This window comes from Perna viridis, chromosome 6, assembly GCF_037379345.1.
Source record: "Perna viridis isolate PV_CMFRI_1.1 ecotype Kerala chromosome 6, ASM3737934v1, whole genome shotgun sequence".
Taxonomy (NCBI): domain Eukaryota; kingdom Metazoa; phylum Mollusca; class Bivalvia; order Mytilida; family Mytilidae; genus Perna; species Perna viridis.
The window spans coordinates 34,182,903-34,203,360 of record NC_142450.1 but is presented as its reverse complement, the minus strand read 5'-3'; the positions used below and the strand labels follow the sequence as shown (position 1 = coordinate 34,203,360).

Genomic DNA, 20,458 nt, shown 5'->3' with positions numbered 1-20,458 from the left:
ACAAGTTGGATGTTTCACTTTTCTCTTATTGTGTACCGTTGAACGATTCATAGTGGGATCTAGGCACGACGTTTGTATTGAAAACACCTGAAAAAAGATTCGGAAATATGTGATGGCAAACTTTTATCTCATGTTGTTACAATACAACTTATCTGAGTAAATGATGCTCTGGTTTAATATACATGGGACGCATACCTTATTGTATATGTTTCAGATCAATGAAATGTTATGTTAATAATAATAATATACCTAGAACTTTAAGTATATATATTATAGCTTATTTTTCTCTAAGATGACCTTCAACAAACATACTTTGAAATTCTAATATGAAAATGAAAAATAGGTCACCGAACTTAATTTCGAGACAACAGGCGATCTTTTAAAATAATATACATAGTTTCTGTAGGTCATCTTCATTATCTTTTTCGCAAACTATTAAAAACACTGGTACATAAAATATTTAAAATAATTGTCTATCTAAGTTATCTGACATTCGTTCTTATTTCAAAACGAAAATTGGGGGTCATCGAACATTTTTACTTGTAATATTAAAAAAAACTAAATTCCCATTTGAATTCTATTAACATTTTCCCACCCCTTATCTTCCCTTGAAAGAGACTTTTTAAATGCATGTTTGTAATTCTACTACATTGTGGAGTATGCGAAAAAAATGTTTGAATAACTCAAAGGCATTTTTACATCATTTCACTATTTGAAAATGAAAATATGAACTTCTGTATGATTTTGCTAGATAACAAAAAAGTGCTTTGTGCTATTGGTATGATCTGCCTTAAATGAATAATGACTGTACTTGTGATTCAAATCATATCATCAGAAAAAAACGCAGTTTTGTCTACTTAAACAAACTGAATTTATATACTGCTGATAATTGTCATTAATAATGACCTCAAAATGTCTTTAAATCTTTATAACAAACAAAGTTGACTTTCTTATCTTGGGAATTAGCACTTTTATTATACAATAAATAACCAATAAAAACTGGATAAAATACCTTTTTACATAGTAAAGAAGATGGTATTACTAGACAATAGGTTTTAGAACATTTCCAGAACGTAAAAAAAACCAAAAAAGTCAGGGACTATCTACATGCACATTGAAGATAACAGAATTAAATACAATTACACAAATACTGAAGATATGGAAAACAAAACACAGCGCACCAAAAAAACTAAAAAAAACTTGCTGTATGAACTGCCATAAAAACAAGAAAGTGACGTTAGACGGAAGGTGAATCAAGTCCTTCTTCTCCAGCAACACACATCACTTTTGGAGTAAAATCTTCTTGGAGACATATCGTTTCATCTGTGAAATGAAAGTTTTATATTTTTCCATCAAATTGTGATGACGACCTTAAACTTGTAGTGATATGATATCGGCAAAGGCTGAACACACCCTTGCCTTAGAAGGTCCTTTCTCTACAAACAAAGTCAGTAAGAAACAAGGGCATGAAAAAAACGAATTTTAAAAGCGATTTGCAGGTTTTTAATTTCTTTATTTTTGAACTTGTAAAAGTATCACTGTCATTCGGAATATCTAATGCACAGTCTCGCGCATGGATTATTTAATAAAAATTAAAAGAAAAAAATACGTTTGATAGCGAAACAAAATTCCTTTCGACATTCAGGAATCGTGATACCTTTAAGTTCGTTCACGTTCGGAATATATATATATATTCAAGGTTACATAATAGATTCTAGTTATGAACGTAAATTGCCACTTTATCTGATTAAAGCGTATGACCTGTACTTTTAGTCCAGATATTTCTGGTTTGTTAAAGGGGCTACAAGAAGGCTTTTATTTTTACAAAATCACATAAATGTTTTTCCCCTGTAATTGGCCCCTATGCCTAATCAAATATAAAATATGAATTAAAATCAATTTGTACAACCGGTGGACTTATCATATGTGTGTTTCGGTTTTACTAAGAGGGATATCGTGCGTTTTGTTTAAGAGAGTAATCAAGGGAATCAAGGTTATAGCGGTAATCAAAAGAATGTAATCCAGGGACAAAGATCCGACATGGAAAACAGACATACACAACAAAGAACATAAAGTAACTAAAATCATACATACAAAGTAAAAAAGCAACTGAGCAACTCGAACTTTACTAAAAAACTGGGAGCATGGACCAGGTGCACCAGTAGGGTAAGCGTCCCCTGCTTTTCTAGAAACACCTGCCGAGTTGCTCATAAAAAATCAAGTCCAGGGTAGAATAAAGAGGAAAGAAAAACTATGACACGTTGAACATGTCAGTTTTCATGGCGCAGATAGATACACCATAACGATCCACGAGTTCATGATGACGACCATAAACCTTTTGTAGTGATGATTTCAATCTCGTAGCAATATAACCCTGCTCCAGAAACCTATTTGTTAGTATTCTAGAGCGATACAAAAAGTGTGCGTAGTTTCGGCAAGCTCTGACATAACGTATGAGTTGTGATATGAACACTCCATACGCAGGTGCTGAAAGGATGTTGCCACAGATGAAAGGAAACTTGACAATTTTGAATGAAAGGTCATCACGTTTGTCGTAAAGTTTGGTCAATAGTTTTCCTTTACCATCGATTTCTACGTATAGGTCAAAATATGAGACTGACTTCACAGTGTCAGTAGTATCCTTTATTTCAAGTTCTTTGGGGTAGATGTGATGTATTAAATCCCCAAAAATTATGATTGTTTAAAGATAATTCGTCATCTATATAGCGGACTATATAGGCACTTGCTATGACCACAAAACATCATGGACACCATGGCCATCATGGAACAGGACCAACTAAGGAACCAGTTGAACGTGAATCTTTCAACTTTAGATATGACCCACAATCTGTAAGTTTCAGTCTGAAAGTGGAAGACAGATATTATGAATTCGCTTATAAATGTCGAATGCATTTTTGCATATCTCATCTGTAACATTATGCAGATTTTTCTTAGATCTCTTTATTTGATGTAATAGCCTTCAGTTTAGTAATGACATAGCAAGTTCAATATGTATTTTATATATAAAATTAACTAAGAAATAATTTCATTATTTCGACTTTCCTATCTGCATTACACTCCTGACATATACAATATCAAACATATGATAATAACTAAACATGCTATCCGTTAAATGTAACTAAACAGTTAAACAAAAAACAAAACAAAACAAAACAAAACAAAAAACACAACCATTGTTCAAAATAAAAATGCAAAATATGTAAATTTTTTCTTTTTGTTTTTTGTTCTTTTTTGTTCTTTTTTGTTTTTTTGTTTTTTGTTTTTTTGTTTTTTGGGGTTTTTTTGTGTTTGTGTTTTGTTTTGTTTTTTGTTTTGTTTTTGTTTTTGTGGAAATGATTTCAGTCATACAACCACAATACGATTGACAAAAGTCATCTGAATGCAAACTATATTTTAAACTTTGACTTTTCGTACATGCAAAACTTTTATCGTTTTCTTTCTCTCCCCTCTAAATCATTATGCAGTGTTTAAAAAAAATAGTCAAGATATGTAATAGATGAATATGCTGGTACTTAATCAACAAATCAAAACAAAAATTCAAGAAGTTACATGTTTTAATCAATCAACAATGCATTTCTTGAAAACTGATTGGAAATAATTATGACAGAGTACTGGAATGTTGAATTTGATATAAATCAAAACTAATTATCACCGTATTAAGTCACAAACTAACTGTCCAACTAATGGTATCAGAAGCATTTTACTTCCGCTTGTACATAATTTGTTTTAACGAAGCACGGAGTAGAAATGAGATAGCGCGTGTAAAAAATCATTTTTTAGAGATTACATAAAATTCTATTTATGCCAACTAGCTCCAAGCAAGTTTTTAAGTGCTTTGTTTTTCTTTTAATCTTAGCAACTGCTGTGGTAGGACATAAATATTATCTATACACGCTCTCTCAGACTATAGACGTTCACACATCTCATGATCTTCATACACTTGAAGTATGTTTTGCTTTCAGTATTTAGCATAATAATTATTTGTTTTTATAGTTTCTATTTCAAAAGGTGTTTCTGGAATACCTATTTAATGATACAGGGTTATTGCATGAATACTGTGGAATATTATCCCGAGTAGAATTGTAGATTGCATGAGTTTACAAGGGATTATGTTCCCCAGTATTCATGCAAAAATCTTTTTGTTGTTAGCAAAATAATTACGTCTTGTTTAAAACGATTTTTTGTCACGGATACATGTAACGTCACAAATTTTAACTATTTTTGCACTAGTGCAATATGGAAATGTGTTGCACGCTGGCGTTGCATGGCTTTTTATAAGCAAACAATTGATATTGCACGGTTGACGCCGGTTGTATAAACTGGCTATAAAATTGTTTCTGTGACAAAGTTTCCAGAATCAGAGTCAATATTAATTGGTTAGATACCTAATATATATATATATATATATATATATATATATATATATATATATATATATATATATATAGATGGGTCTGAAAAATTCCCAACGATGTTAGAACTATATATATATATATATATATATATATATATATATATTCGCCTAAATGTGTTCACTTTCACCAAGACATCAAACCTGGTTTTATCTGACTCGACCACATTTAATGTATAAATGTATATAAAAATAGTTGATAAAGGGTAACTCACTAACTGAGAGGGAAAAAAATCAAATTTCTACAGTGATATGTAATAGACTGTTATGTCAGTTCGGTACATACAATAACGTGTTTTATGTATCACGTAAAAAAGACATGTACTTGACATGTAAGTCATTTATTCAAATAATTTTGTAGTCTTGTTGTTTTTATTCTATCTACGCTTTTAATACTGTTTTCGTGTTTTGTGCTGGCATTATATTATTTATAATATATTTGTAATTTTAGTTGACTATTTTATATGTCATCTTTGCTTCCTTTATAGATGTCAATGATAACATTGATTGATGATATAACAGCTACATACACTGCCATATCACTTGTTGACCTCCAGACTGCAAGCAAAGAATTAGGCCACATATGTCATCATGCTAAATCCATTATCAAGCTTAATTAAGTAAATTGAACTATTTAAAAATATTGTATTATTGTTATGGAGTCAAAAGTAGAAACAAAAGGTAGACCAAAAGTGTAGCTCAGATTGTCCCCATATGTATTGCTGACCATAAATTTCTTAACAACATCGCAAACAGACAACTTCTTGTTAGAATCAGTGGATGTTTACTTTGTTTCTATTTAATTCTAGACAATTGTGGAAACAGACTGGTATTGCCCGATGGGCAAGTATAGACGCCAATTGGTATTACCCTAAGAGCAAATTTTAACATACATTTGATTCGGATCTAGACACTTTGACAAGGGGGTACCAGTCGAGGTTACACAGAAAAAGGTGGTGCTTAGACATTTTTTTGCCATTTTTTGTCAATTTCACACATAACAATGATAAATTGTTCATTAAAAAGGGGGTGCCATCCTTCTTGTTCCCCTCTGGATCCGCCATTGAATTGATGCCACATTTATTATACAATACTGATTGATGTTGAAAACAAAACGATCACTTGTCAACGACAGTCAATTCCTTGATAAATGTCCTCTACATCAGCAACTGTTGTGTTTATTTCATGACGAGAATGAATTACATTTAACATTCATAAGTTAATATATCTTCTACGGCGTACATTGTTATATGGTTAAATAGAAAAGATCATTCTTCTCTGACATGAAATAATCTTGTTTTGTGCAAAATATCAAATGTTCGCAACTAATTGATTCCAAGAAAGTATCAATAAATTCCATTAAATGGTGTATGAGGATTAAAATTAAGATGGGAACTCCTCTGCGAAACGGAAAGGAGGGCGACACCTTTAGCACTAAAAAAGCTCACTCAAATGAGGGATAGAAATATTTGGGGACATTTCCTGTACTATACATAGGTGAAATTGAGGTACTTGATTATTTGGGTTGTTTTGTCCTATTTTTCAGAAACTGCAGTTTAGATCATATATCATAAGCCGAGATATATACATGTACATTAAAATTTGTTGCTCTAATTTTGGAATCTCAGTCATTTTTTTTTATTTTAACAGAAACCCACAGTGTGGTTTCTATCAGTTGAATGGAATAAGGATATTTATAAGTCCCACAACTCTGGAAGGAAGCTGCAAACTCGTTACAGATTAGATGAAGTTACATAAATAAGAACGTTTCTTCATACTTGTGTAAAAATGTAAAGCAATAAATTTGTTCCTGTCATTTTGTATCTTCGAGAGAAAGAACACAAAGAAACTTCTGAAGCAATAATATATTTCAAGCAACTATTTTCTTGAGCATTTCGTCAGTACTGGCTCTTCAGATAATGTGCTTGCAACATAAATAATAAAATCAGTGTAAGATGATATATTGTTCAATAACAAATGAATATGTACACTTTTGGACCATCAATGCCCCCCCCAGAAATGTAATTTTTGAAAAATTGTGTGTGTTCAATTATGAAAAACACTCACTTCGTGATCCCTTACCTAAAACTCTGGATCCGCAACTGTTTCAGTATGTTGTAGTTTTGTGTTGATATTTTAAGATAGTTTTAAAATATTGTGAAATTAATACATGACTTATATTTAAAAACATAATTTGAATTGAATGGTTAAGATTAGTAATGTAGAAATGTAATTCAATTTAATTCATTGAAAATATGAAACTTCCCTTGTATAATAAGGTATACCTATGTAGGGTTCTATGCCAGAATTAACTTCTACTCGAAAGACCTGGTTACATTATGATGACTACAGTGCAATCACTGCGAAAAATAACACGTGTCACACAGTTAATTCTTTGTACTTAAAATTAAAAATGTAGAATTCCATTCCTAGTGATATGCTTCCTCTGGGACATCTTCATATGACAGTAGGGTAGAACCTTGTAAAGTCGGTTCAAGTATGGACGCACTATTCAAGGTTGATAGTAGCTTGATACAGTCTTGAATTTTGATTGTATTTACACAGGTTGATAATTTCACCATAATCAATGTTGCCCTTTTTGGCCACCATTTGGTTCAAATCAATCAAAACATTTTATCAGCTTCAATGTGGCCCCTTTTTTGGAACTTATTTGGTTAAAATCCGTCTGAACTTTCCTTTGGAGAAAAAGCACATTTTGGGACAACTTCTATTTATTACTTATGTAATCATCCAGACATGAGAGAAATGCATTTTTCGACTCCTTGTTCCTAATCAAATCAAGTCATAATCCCAAAATTTATCTCCAGTCTTTTTTTCAGTGGTATGTCACCTTATATTCAATCGCAAAGATATCAATTTACGAACTTGTAACAGGTACTTAAATTTTTCAGTCAGAGAAATGTTTGTTTCTGACTATTTTTTTTACCCATGGTTCCTTAAGGGTTCAAATCTTAACCAACAATGCCAGTCTAACCTTAGTGGTATAGATATTGTGGATAAATATCAGAGACATTTATTCGTTTTTACTTGAGTTTACATGAATCTAGTTCAATTCAATTCGGTTAAGGCCATATCTCCCAAAATCAATACCAATCGTCCTTTACGATTTGAGACTTTAAGCAACCAACAGTGTCAAATCATTATGATACAGCAAATTTTTCTAAGTCGAATAAAACACATTTAATCAAATTTTCTTAATTTTGGTGGAAGAGTTTTCAAAAATTGTGTGTAATGTGAACAAAGACAGAGTTCTTTAATTTTTCTCTTGAAAAGCATGCATAATACTTGTAGTAGATTTTGTAGGTATATAGATAGAAACCCTTTCAGCTGATAATATGATTCCAATTATAGGGCAATAAAGGAAACCAGTTGGTATAGAATAGCTACAAACTGGTAATCAGTAAAATTTACGCTGCATAAAATAGAACTTACATGTACTTGCACATTATGTATATTATCATAATAAAATGCAGATTGATATAACCGTATTTTAAGTCCTTAACAATTGGGACACATTCAATAAATTCAATTGACAGTTTATCTAAATTCAATTACAACACATCTTTATTTTGGATCGTAATTACATTTTAGAGGGCATAAATATCTTGTAATTGACTTTAAAACAGTAGAAAATTTGAATTTAAAGTTTTCCCATTCTACTCCATTGATTTACATTTGTGACTTTTTAACTACTAGGTTAGTGATTAAAATAATTGTGCGAGATTTCCCAACCTTTAATTTTTTCCACAAATTTCATGGGAGACCATGACCCCTTATACGTATTCTTGCTTCAAACTATTTCCAATCACTCTACTATACATGCTTGCTAAAGCTGACATGTTAGAAATCTGACTTTACCATCTCAAGTAGAGAAATACTTTGAAAACTTCTATATTTTGGATGAATTAATTACATGTACTTGTATATATGTACAAAAAGACTAAAACAAACAACAGGTTTGTCAGGGTAAGATTTTGTCCGTGTTCATATATAAGCGCTTTGATTAAATACTTGATGAAATTACATAATACATACCTAATTAAACAAAATGGACTTGAAACTGATATTGAAGGATATGGCTAAACAGTTTCTATCTTTTAGGATGAGAACAGCTATAAATTCATCCTCACAAGAATGAAATAATATGTCCGCATGGAATGCCGACCGTCTTTTTGAAATCACCTTCATCACACGGACAAATATATTGCCAATAAAAAAGATTAGCATTTTATCAGGATCTTTTACGGGAGTTTTGGAAGATGATTTGGAATCAAAGTTTACAAAGTATAAAGAATCTTTCCAAATACTATATCAAATCACTCGTGAATTATATCACGCAGAACTGACTTAAAAGATTTTGGGAAAGTGAATTGTACAAAATAAAAAAAAATCTATTTTTTTTTATTCTATCAAAAAGTGGTACAAGTAGATAGACATTTCAGTTGATTCCTTTCATGTATTTTTTTAGAATCCGTACTTGACATATGTTGAGACGGTTTTATCACAGTAACTGTTGAGTCCATCCTCCCTCCATCGTTGTGAGTAAAGGAGTAATTTCAAATTGGGGTAGCTTTTTATGTTAAAGAGCCAGCAATATGCTTCTGTTTGTAAATGGTCTTGTCATGCTTTGGTATACATTTAGTACACAAGGAGAGCAATGTTTTGTAGATCAAAGAAATACGAAAGGTCTTAAAACAGAAAAAAAACGTCAAAGTCAATAATTGTCTTTATGTAGAGGACTCAGTGAATGTGACGGGTTGCAAGGTAAGTCGTCAAGACCCATTTCCTTAATCAAACAGTCAATTTAATGTCTTTTGCAAACAAATATAATTATGTTAATGTTTAGTCTGCTGTTACGACTTTGACTATGACATAACGAACTTTTAATATTAGGATAATTAAATTGGACATGTATATAAGTTCTTTAGGTTCCAATTCGAGTGAGATTAAGTGACTTCATTTACGTTTTAAAATTAGAAATAGACGTGTCTCAAAGTTTTCCTTTATTTGAATAGTTAAGCTCATTAACTGCAATATTCCATCTTAAGTTGTAAACACAAAGGTAAAGTTCAGGTTTTAAACATTCATGCACAATTCGAGTAACCTACAAATTATATAAAGGTTTTCAAGGCAGTAAGTCTCGTTACTTGTAAGTATATCAACGACTGTATATAAGTATTGAGTCTTTCTTACTTGTTCAAGTATCAAATTATCTGGGAAACCTCTTTTGCAGTTTTTAATACCGTTCAGGAACGCCTTTTTTGTCGATTTAAGCAACCTGTCTAAAAACGCCGAAATTTATTATCCAAAACAAAAACATTACTATGGGCAAAGGCAACACAAGTTTGTCGTCGTTTTCCTCTTTGTCAAAAATTGACAAAGTTTACATCCACAAAAGTAGTCCGCCATAAGATATTTTGTTTAATTTAAATCAACTCTTTAGTTAGTCCAATCCACAATATGCGTGTTATATCAAATTCATTAGACAAACTTAAACAACAACTATACTAAACATGTGTAAGAGTTTAATTGAAAAAAAATTGATCTGACAATACGGCCATTATCTCTTGATTATGTTTTTATGAGAGTATAAAGAATTCGTATAGTAATTTGTTCAATGCAGACAAAGAAAACTGTAGCATTGGACATCATACGATTTCTCATGTTAACCTCATTAAAATATCAGCAATCTTAACGGGGATTTATACATCGCATCTACAGCTAAAGAACTTGAGATAAAGGAACCAAACACAAAGTCTTGACTTCTCATTTCGTATTGTCAACTTTCCTTTCATCTGTGGCAACAGCCTTTTGGCACCTGCGTATGGAGTTTTCATATGACAAGATATACGTTATACAAGACTTGCCATAACTACGTAGACGTTTTATTTGGTGCTAGACTTCTGACAGTTAAGCTTCTGGAACAGGGTTCAAGATTAAAGTCATCACTTCAAAATGTTTTGGTCGTTAATATGAACTCATGGATCATAATGGTGTATCCATATGCGCCATGAAGACCGATTTGATCACCATGTCATAGTAAATTTAAATTTTATGAGTAATACCTAGGTGTTTCTAGAAAAGAAAACAGGACGCTTACCTTGCCGGTGCGCATTTTCCATGTTCCCAGTTTTTAGTGAAGTCCGAGTTTATAAGTTGTGTGTGTCTATTTTTCCCGTCTAGTTTTAATTCCTTGGATCATATTTGTTTTATCACCGCTGACATCTTGGTTCGTCTTACCTCAAATATACTTTTTCACAATAAAAATAAACGTCAATATGTCTGTTTTTAATATTTTCTCAAACCATAGAAAGTTGCAATAATTAATTATCTACCCTATGTCTTATTTAAATAAAAACTCTCATTTTGAACAATTTTCCTTGAATAAGGCACTGAATATTAGCCGGCACTGATTGATTGTTTAAAAATTTTTGGTTTGAGATACTCCTGCGACTTTGAAATATCTCCTTCATCTCCTTTTTACTTTTCTCCCCAGCATCAAATGAATAATAAATACGTTTCCCTGAAGCTATAGATTCATTTTTTTAATTTCAAATAGTCGCTTTGTTAAAAAGAATAATCAAGGGAACCAAGGTTATAGTGGTAATCAAAAGAATGTAATCCTAGGCAAAGACTAGACATGGAACACAGATATACACAACAAAGAATATAAAGTAACTAAAATTATACATACAAAGTAACATTAGCATTAATGAGCAACTAACTCGGACTCCACTAAAGACTGGGAGCATGGACCAGTTGCACCGATAGGGTAAGCGTGCTCTTCTTCTCTAGAAACACCCGCCGAGTTGCTCATAAAAAATCAAGTCCGGGGACGATGAAAGAGGAAAGGAAAACTATGACACTTTGAACAAATCAGTTTTCATGGCGCAGATAGATACACGTTAACGATCCACGAGTTTATGATGACGACCATAATGTTTTTTTAGGAATGACTTCAATCTTGTATCAACATAACTCTGTTCCAATAGCCATTTTTTTAGAATTCCAGCGCAATACAAAAAGAGTGCGTAGTTTCGGCAAGCTCTGGCATAACGTATGAGTTGTGATATGAACACTCCATACGCAGGTGCTGAAGCGATGTTGTCACAGATGAAATGATATCAAGTTCTTTGGGGTAGATGCGCTGTATCAAATCCCCAAAATTAGGATAGTTTAAAGATAATACGTCATCCATATAGCGGAAACTAAGATTAAATGATCTAGCTAAAAAATATTCTTGCTGTCGGATAAGATCAGCTATAAAGTCAGCATCATAAGAGTGAAGGAATAGGTCAGCAAGAAGAGGAGCACAATATGTTCCCATTGGAATGTCGACCGTTTGTTGAAAAACGCGTCCATTGTATATTTGGTAGATGATTTGATTTTATTTCTTACAAAGCATGAACTATATATTTGTATCTAGGTGTGTCATCTTTATTGAAAACTTAACGAGGAATGATTTTTTTAGTCGGGATTCTAACTGAGTATGGGGGATAGACGTATACAGTGTTACAAAATCATAGGATTTAATGCTTTTATGCTGTGATAATAGTCTTGAACTGAATGTCTCCAAAAGCTCTTTCGAATTTTTCAGGATCCACATTGAATTAATACTACTAGGGGAGTAACAAGTGTTGTGGTAGGACTGCAGACCCTCTTTGATAGCTGTATAGACGTTAAAAGTTTTGAAAGAGGTTTGGTGGTACATTTTGTAGATCCAGCTATGTAACGTTGTTTGTATGGATATTTGTGGAGTTTAAGAATCCAGTACATAGACGGTAAATCCCACTCATCGTCCTTGGTAGAGAGACCAAAAGAGGATGGCACAGATTTGTGGTTTTTCACAATCTCTTTTTTAGAGAGTTTGGTAGCAGCATAGGTTTTATCACTGCTATTATTTTCTACGTCTACCTGTGATAGTAACAATTGGATGTAAAACGTTTTGCAGACAAAAACAATGTTGTTTTGGGCTTTGTCTGCTGGTACGACAACATATTTGTCATGTATTGTAGACAATGTTTTGCTACATCGGGGTCTTTGAAAACTGATGTAGCATTTGCTTAAATCATACAACCACCAGCTATTGTCAGACGTAGAATACAAGAATGTATTGGCTTTAAGTTGAACTATCGCTATAAATTATGTATTTGTTCGATAACATATATGCATCACACCATAAAACTCTAATGTCAAAGAAAGCCTCGTTCGCTTGTACGGGTGCTCAAAATCGAATAAGAATAGTCAGCCGTGATATCATCAAGATATAACTTAAACGTACTTCATGACTACTTTAGTCGACAACATGAAATGATTAGTCAGTAATGACTTATTGTTCTTATGTTCCAAAATTCGTTCACAAATTTTCCTTGCGTAGGCCTCTAATCTCGCCTTTATAAATTACAAAGTCTATTTCTTATCGTACTATTTTTCTGCAAACGTTCTATTTGGCAAGAAAGATCACCATGATGAAGTTTGTAGTTCTCTGCTCTCTATTTTTGGTCCAGGTAAGAACTGATTGTAAAATAATTATACTACCATGTGTTAGGATTCAAAAAGCCTGTGTATTTTTAATGTGTTTTTGTGTGTTTGTGTGGGTTTTTTTGTTTGTTTCTTTGTTTTGTTTTGTTTTTTGTTTTTGTTTTTTTGGGGGGGTTTTGTTTGTTTATTTTGGTTTTTTGTGTTTTTTTTTTATCTTCGTTTTGTTTTTGTTTCGTTTATTTTTGTTGCTATTTTCTTAAATTTCGTAATAATAATTAATTGGTTTTAGTTTCAATGTTTCAAAATATTCAAAATTGAATTTTTTAATTGGTTGAGCTTTTCGCCACTTCTCATTTTTCAAAGTTATTTTTATTTCCGAGGAAATTTTGAATTTGAGACCAGTACAACAGTTTGCTTATGCAATATTCATATTTCTGATTTGTGGTTAAAGTCATATTTGAATTTACTATTCACCTATTTCAAAGTCATGTCATTATAATTTTACTACGTGGATTGAAATAGGTCACAATATGTGAAGCAAGTATGTGTTCCAAATCTTATCTCTGAGTCGTTGAACATGACAGGGTCTGTTCGACCTGAATAGATGATATGTCTCTAAATTATGTGATATCCGACTTAAAGTTACAGAAAGCTTCAAAGATCAACAATTACACAAGAATGTGAAGAAAAATCCATTTGAAAGGACATTTTTTAAAATATTTATTTGTGGAAATATATAAAAGAACAATGTTAATTAATCATAAATGCCATCTTAAAGCATTTCGACATTTTTTTCCATTTTAAACTCTTTTGAAATTTCCATGAAAGAAAATTCTTACCCATAACATGCTTCTAACAGCGCAAGATGATTTATAAGACGTTGTTTTTGGTGAAACGTCATTTCAAACACATAATAACACACATAAACACTAGATCTATGGCAGTGAATAGAGGCTACATAATCATATTGTAATGTTAGTCGTCCAAAACAGAAAACGAGTTTAATTTTAAAACGTGAACCCGAATTAGTTTACCAGTTTCCGGTTAAAAAAATCTCATGTTTTATTTTTTAAACATATATTCTTTTCAAAGGAAAATAGTGTATGTTTAATTCCATGGTGCATTTAAACAACGTTTTCTTCTTGTTTCAACAATCGTCTGAAATATGTAACATATCTAAATTGCATAATTTGAACATTAAATTTTGTTAGCTATATTATATATTATGAACACAAAACTTGGAAACTGCAGCCCTTTTCACAAACAATCGTAAGATTAAAATTAGTCGTAAGTTATGACGTCACAATACTTTTATTTACTATAACGTCATAACCTACGACTAATTTTACACTTACAATTTTTTGTGAAAAGGACCACAGGATCAAATCCTGTCATATTTGTATACATATGTAATAACTTCTTACATTGCACTAAAATCTACATTTCATCCGTATGTTTGTTTGCAATAACGAAATTTTCATAACGACGTATTCTGGCAACTCAAAAATGCCTATTTACAAATATTTATAAATAATTCTAGATACTTATAATTGAATTATAAATATTTATAATATAATTATAAATATTAATAATATAATTATAAATATTTATAAATGAATTATAAATATTTATAATTCATTTCTTATCATTTATAAAGACTATATATATTTACAAATATTAATAAATAGGAATTTTGTCATCTTAAGTTTGCCATAACGTATAGAATAGATGTCATTTCGATATCTGAAGATTTCTCCTTTTCTATATTCAGATTTATCATACAATACCCTAGGTCAAATAGCATTCATATAAAGTCTATTTAAGCATAAGATTTACCTTACAAAATAGATGGTGTGTATTGATAACGATATTAGTTATTTCTTGACGCTACAGAGAATAAAAATGCCCAAAATACTTGATCCCTTATCCAAACAAATTACGATATGGTTATTTTTTTTTTTTTTTTTTTTTTTTTTTTTCCTTACGTCTATACTAAACTGTCGTCTCGTTTTGTATTATTAAGTTTTAAGGAAGTTTTTTTGTCGATTGAAATGAAAATTTATTTTGATAAAGGCTTTGGCAATGACAACAAAACACCATGGACACCACGCCCATCATGGTACCGGGCCAACCAAGGAGCCAGGGGAACATGAAACTTTCACATTTAGATATGACTCACATTCAGTAAGTCGAACTTATACACATGACAATGAAGTTTGAAATAATATGTGTAGTTATCTGAGTCTAATGCCTTTATGAACAGCCGAACTAAAGTTGAAAGACTGCTCAAAGTATAATGCAATTGGCAGACATGTAAACACAGGTATGAACAAAATAAAAACCTAAGGTAATTTAAGATTTGATTTTAATTAAATAGAACAGATTCATCAAAAGCAATATATTTGTGTAAATAAAAGATACAAACTATTTAGAAAATATAAAATGATGCATGAAATATTCTTATTTCAGTAATCTTTGCGTTTTTACATATTAAAATGTTGAATTGCAAATGGTTTATCATAAACCGACCAATGAGTCATACAAATTTTATTCAACGTTTTTAGTATAGATCATTTAGCCTGCTCTTATTTAGGTAATTAAACACGAAGAATATGGACAATTCTATATTAACACAGAGGCAATGTAATCGATTTTTTATCAAAATATGTCTCAGCGCTATATAGTGTCGAAGAGGATATTGAAATTTCAAAACGAATCTTAATTTTTTTTATCACTGGTTTTCCCATCTTAACTGACGGAACAAAAGACGATTGCAATTATACAAAAAATAACAAACACCAAAGCAGCTAATGTTTCTTTTAATCAAATTATCGGCATAGCATGACATAGCCATCGATTATCAACGTCCACCTTATTCTGATAACACCTCATTTTCAACAAGTACACATCATGATATTTGAGACCAGATGACCAGATCCAGTCTAGAATTTATACGATTGTTTACAAATCTATATCGATATTTTGAGTAACGTCTGCTTAGTTTGGATTTGCTTAATATTATCATTTCTTTATTTTAGCACATGCTTTTGGCTCTGGTAGGACACGGTAAATGTTACTTGTACCAACTCTCTGGTGATCAGACAACAGATGTCCATACATCTCACGGTCTTCACACACTGGAGGTATATTATAATTGTCAATTCTATTGGTTTTATAGCAACTATTTTTTCAGACGACAAAATGTTTACTTTATTTTTCGTATAAAGAAATGACAAAAGTTTACTTGTAATAAACATTTTTGCTGATTCGAGTTTATATGCATTATAAAATTATGAAGAAGTCGATAATATCATACAAATAAATGGGTTAGAATATAACATATTTTCGTACGTGTTACATGAACTAGTTGATACAATTTTGATTTACAGATGTCAATGATAACTTTGATTGACGATACAACAGCAGCATACACTGCCATGTCACTCAATGACCTTCAGACCGCCAGCAAACAGTTAGGACACATATGCCAACATGCCAAAGTCATTTACAAACTTAATTAAACTCATTTCAATTTAAAGAAATTAAGTGTATTTATCACTGGCCAATTAAGTTTTGTTTTTTTATGTCAAAAAAACTGAAAGGGGTTTGGGTTAAATACTTCTGTGGTTCTTTTAATGACTTGTTGCGTTTTTGTAGTCAGATAATTTGCAAACAATGGGATTTTCGATTTCCCATAAAATGTTGCATATATTCGGTGGGGTAGGGGTACGTTTTCTTTACATTACTATAGTTTACAAAAACCTAAGGGTTACCGCAACTTTTTTTTTTGGTATTATTAGAAAGCTAACATTTGGCTGTCAGATGATACCTATATCTATACCAACTTATTTCGATCAGGAAAAAAATTAGTTCGATGAATCAAAACACATAAAATATAGATTTGTGCCTCAGTGAGGCAATAAAAGGGGCAAAAAATATGCAAAAATGCTTCAGTTTATTTTTTGGCGACTAAATGATTGATTTGTAAATGGGAGGTGTAAGGGTACCCAAAAATCATATTTTGATTGATTAGTGGATGTGCACGGTGGTTTCTCTGCCTAAGAACTTTATTTAATATCTGATTTTACTTTTCTTAATTGTAATAAAATTTCGGTTTTACATTTTGTAAGTAAAAATATGATTGTCCTTTTGATTTCTTAAGTTGAATTGATTTACATTTACAGGATTTGTAGAAAATCAAAGTAAAGCAAATCATACATTCCAATAATGATTTACATACAATTTTTCTTTAATCCAAATATATAAAAAATAATAATAAAATTTAGTACGTATCAAAATGTACCATTTTTTTCCCTTAAAATCGAATGACCAAAGGTAGTTTTCTAAAGGTATTCTTCAAATGACAACCTAACAAGTTTGATACTTGATTTTTATTGGTTATTGATGATTATTAGGTACCGGCAGAAAAAGCAAAACGTCAACAATGAAATTAGTTTTTTTTATATTTCATTTGTTTTTCATAGTCAAGATTTTACAACATCCCATACACCACCGCCTGACTAGGGTGTTTCGGGGTATTTTAACAAAAAGAAAGTATGACTGACTATCATTTTAATGTAAATCTAATACAAATAAATTACAAGTTGTAAATTGAAGAAGAAAAAGGCCTTTCACTCACACTCTCATCCAGCTTTCACACTGCCTGCTTTGCTTAATAAATAATACAAGAGAAAAGTTTTGCCGGTATATATATTTACATGACATGGTAATTATGGAAATATATGTCTAAAAGGGGTCCATCTTCGATCAAAGTTCAGAATTTTATTGTTCTTTACTGCAATGAAGTCTTGTAAATCGTGTAAATATTGAAGTTTTAATTTTAGTCCTATGTTTGGAAGTTTCTCTCTCAACCTACATTGGTAGATATAGTTTTTTTTTATAACAACAACAATGTAATTAAGAAATGGAGTATGATCAGTGTATCCATAAATAACACTTGATTTTTTCAATTGAAAATCTAGATAAAAATTCTTTATATAATGTAACACAACATCCCAAAAACATTTAATAATTCTACATTCATAACAAGGAAGTTGAATAGTCTCTTCTTCAGATCCACAAAAAGAACAGTATTTTGTATCATTTAGATGTATTAAGTACAAACATTTATTTGTGGGAAGAATTCTATGAAGTATCTTGTGTTGAAAAGATTTAATATAAGTGTGATTGCATACCTTTTTCAAAGGATGGAAATATTTTGAAAAATCATTAATTTCTATCTCAAGCACTTCTTCCCACTTTTCAAGTTTGGCATTTAGTGAAAAAAAGACGCCATCTCTTAAGTTTTTATAAACAAACTTTGCGTTTTTTACTGATAATAATGACTTGAGAAAAGAATCTTCTGCATGAAAGTTTTGAAAAGTAATATTATTTTCATTATTTCTGATGTAATCTTTTACAAACTTTGGTATGCTAGATATCAGGCTGTAGTATCTCATTAAATTATTACTAATAATCACTTCCTTGATTCTATCAATAGACATGAAGCTCTTTGTTTGTGGATCTATAATATCGTACAAATGTTAAACACCAAAATCTTTCCAACCTTTATAATAATTCATTTTTTCACAAGGTACATAACTCAGGATATCGATAGATAGCATACTTTGCACACAATTCTTCACTATTGGTTTTGCAAAGGATAAACTACATAAAACATCTCTCCAAAAAGGATTAGCAGCCTTAACACTTATATCCTTGACTTTTTCTTTTTGAAGTTGAAAGACACGTTCACCTCCATAGTTGTAAAATATCTTTAACAAAAGTTTTTGCCAATGCCCTCCAGGATTCCTAAAGAACCTCTGTACCCAACTCACCTTAAGATAAGACACAAAAGACTAAATATGAATCATGTTTAGCCCATCCTGTTCAAAATCACCTATCAGAGTATTCCTCCTAATTTTGTCTGATTTGCCATTCCATGAATTTAAATAACATAGAATTAAGTTCATTTAGCTTTTGGTCTGGTAGGTTTGGTAATGATGTAAAGAGGTGAATTAGGTTTGAAATTGCTAATGTTTTAACTACAGTAACCTTTCCCAAAAGTGTCAGTTTTCTATGTTCCCAACTTTTTAACACTCTTGATACCTCCTTAATTTTTCTTGCAATATTTATATTAACCATAGCACCTAAGTCTAAGGAAAAATCCAGACCCAGAACACGGAAATTAGAATGTGACCATTTCAAATCTAAATTTGAACATAGAACAAGATCAGAAAATCTCTTACTCCCAATCCAAACTGCTCTGGTTTTTGATGTATTAACCTTTAGACCAGATACTAAGTGGAAGGAATCAAAACATTTTATGGTCTCCCTTAAAGAGGACTCTGTACCGTCTAACATTATTACAGTGGAATTATTAAAATATGTCAAAATAAATAAAATCATGGCCTGAAAACAGGATACAAAGACGATCTACATATGTAACGTAGAAAACCGAAAAAAACATATATTACATATAAATACTGACGAAAAAGAAACACAGACACATTGTAGGAAAGTGAATAAGCATGCAATACCGGCATACTTCAGGGTAATTTTTCTTACCCATGTTAAAAGCTTTATACATGGTAAATATATTGGCCTTCAGTTTTGTAATTGCTATTTAGTCCACCTTGTCTCTAAGCCGGAAGTACCATATCAATGAAATAAGATTAACAGCGACGTCAATAAATATGAGAACCGTCAAAACTACTGATGTAGTTAAAAATTAAAAGTTAAAAATTATCAACAGTACGTCATAGGAAATATCAAAAATTCTGTACACTATCACAAACCGGTTGAAGAATTTAGTCCATTCTCTATTGCCCTCGTTCCGGTTAAATGTCGCCCTATATAAGCCATTCATTAAGGTGAAAGTTGTTATTCCATAGTATCCATAGTAGACAACATGAAATAATAACACAGCGCTAAACAGTCCTATTGATACTCCAGTTCGTCGGTACGATGTCCGGTTTGTACAACAAATGATCAAAAACGCAACAATATTAACAAGTAGGACAAGACCAGTTCGTATCATTAATATCTAAGTATTACTTTCTGTTCATTCGGTACCTTAGACTCCTTTTCACAATTCTCTTCCCTCTTTCCGCGGAACAATCCCTCAGGTAGAACATTTGTGTACAATGCATATAAGATTAAGTATGTCAAATCAAAAAACGGATTGTCCCTAGTAGCCATGTTTTATAACATTTACACACATAATTAAAAAACCGTAAGAATTTGCATTGACTTTAAATTTAGTAAAAAGCATATCCTTTAACTTTATGAAAATACCTTATGTATACTCATTCACATGAAAAAACGCAGCGACAATTACATACACATACACCTCTGCTGGGCGCTTTTTGCAAATTCATTAGTAACTGCCTCCTAAGTCATTTAAAAACACCAATAAAACGATTTGATCATACCATTCATTCAGCTTTAGTCTTAAATCGAAGTGGTATTGCAAGTTAGTAAATAAAGCTTTCCTTTAAATCTTTACCAACGTTAGTCGTGGAT

At 31.3% G+C, this 20,458-nt stretch overlaps 2 protein-coding genes across 2 annotated transcripts; both read left to right on the top strand.

The window, feature by feature from the left end:
* The first annotated feature begins 2,748 nt into the window (after nucleotides 1–2,748).
* On the top strand, nucleotides 2,749–5,052 carry LOC148614658 (uncharacterized). The gene is made up of 3 exons (XM_088590463.1): nucleotides 2,749–2,850; nucleotides 3,925–3,966; nucleotides 4,921–5,052. Exons 1-3 carry the CDS (start codon nucleotides 2,749–2,751, stop codon nucleotides 5,050–5,052), a joined length of 276 nt encoding a protein of 91 aa, XP_088446589.1.
* A 7,754-nt stretch (nucleotides 5,053–12,806) lies between these two features.
* LOC148614657 (uncharacterized) lies at nucleotides 12,807–16,476 on the top strand. The gene is made up of 4 exons (XM_088588921.1): nucleotides 12,807–12,960; nucleotides 15,008–15,118; nucleotides 15,973–16,077; nucleotides 16,324–16,476. Exons 1-4 carry the CDS (start codon nucleotides 12,919–12,921, stop codon nucleotides 16,453–16,455), a joined length of 390 nt encoding a protein of 129 aa, XP_088445047.1. The 5' UTR covers nucleotides 12,807–12,918; the 3' UTR covers nucleotides 16,456–16,476.
* The last annotated feature ends 3,982 nt before the right edge of the window (nucleotides 16,477–20,458 follow it).

Bases quoted from the DNA above. Each gene is read 5' to 3' on its own strand.
- LOC148614658 (XM_088590463.1), top strand. From the start codon at position 2,749: ATGACCACAAAACATCATGGACACCATGGCCATCATGGAACAGGACCA. The intron at 2,851-3,924 runs GTAAGTTTCAGT...ACGCTCTCTCAG, and splicing joins TTAGATATGACCCACAATCT to ACTATAGACGTTCACACATC. The intron at 3,967-4,920 runs GTATGTTTTGCT...CTTCCTTTATAG, and splicing joins ATGATCTTCATACACTTGAA to ATGTCAATGATAACATTGAT.
- LOC148614657 (XM_088588921.1), top strand. From the start codon at position 12,919: ATGATGAAGTTTGTAGTTCTCTGCTCTCTATTTTTGGTCCAG. The intron at 12,961-15,007 runs GTAAGAACTGAT...ATTTTGATAAAG, and splicing joins GCTCTCTATTTTTGGTCCAG to GCTTTGGCAATGACAACAAA. The intron at 16,078-16,323 runs GTATATTATAAT...TTTGATTTACAG, and splicing joins ACGGTCTTCACACACTGGAG to ATGTCAATGATAACTTTGAT.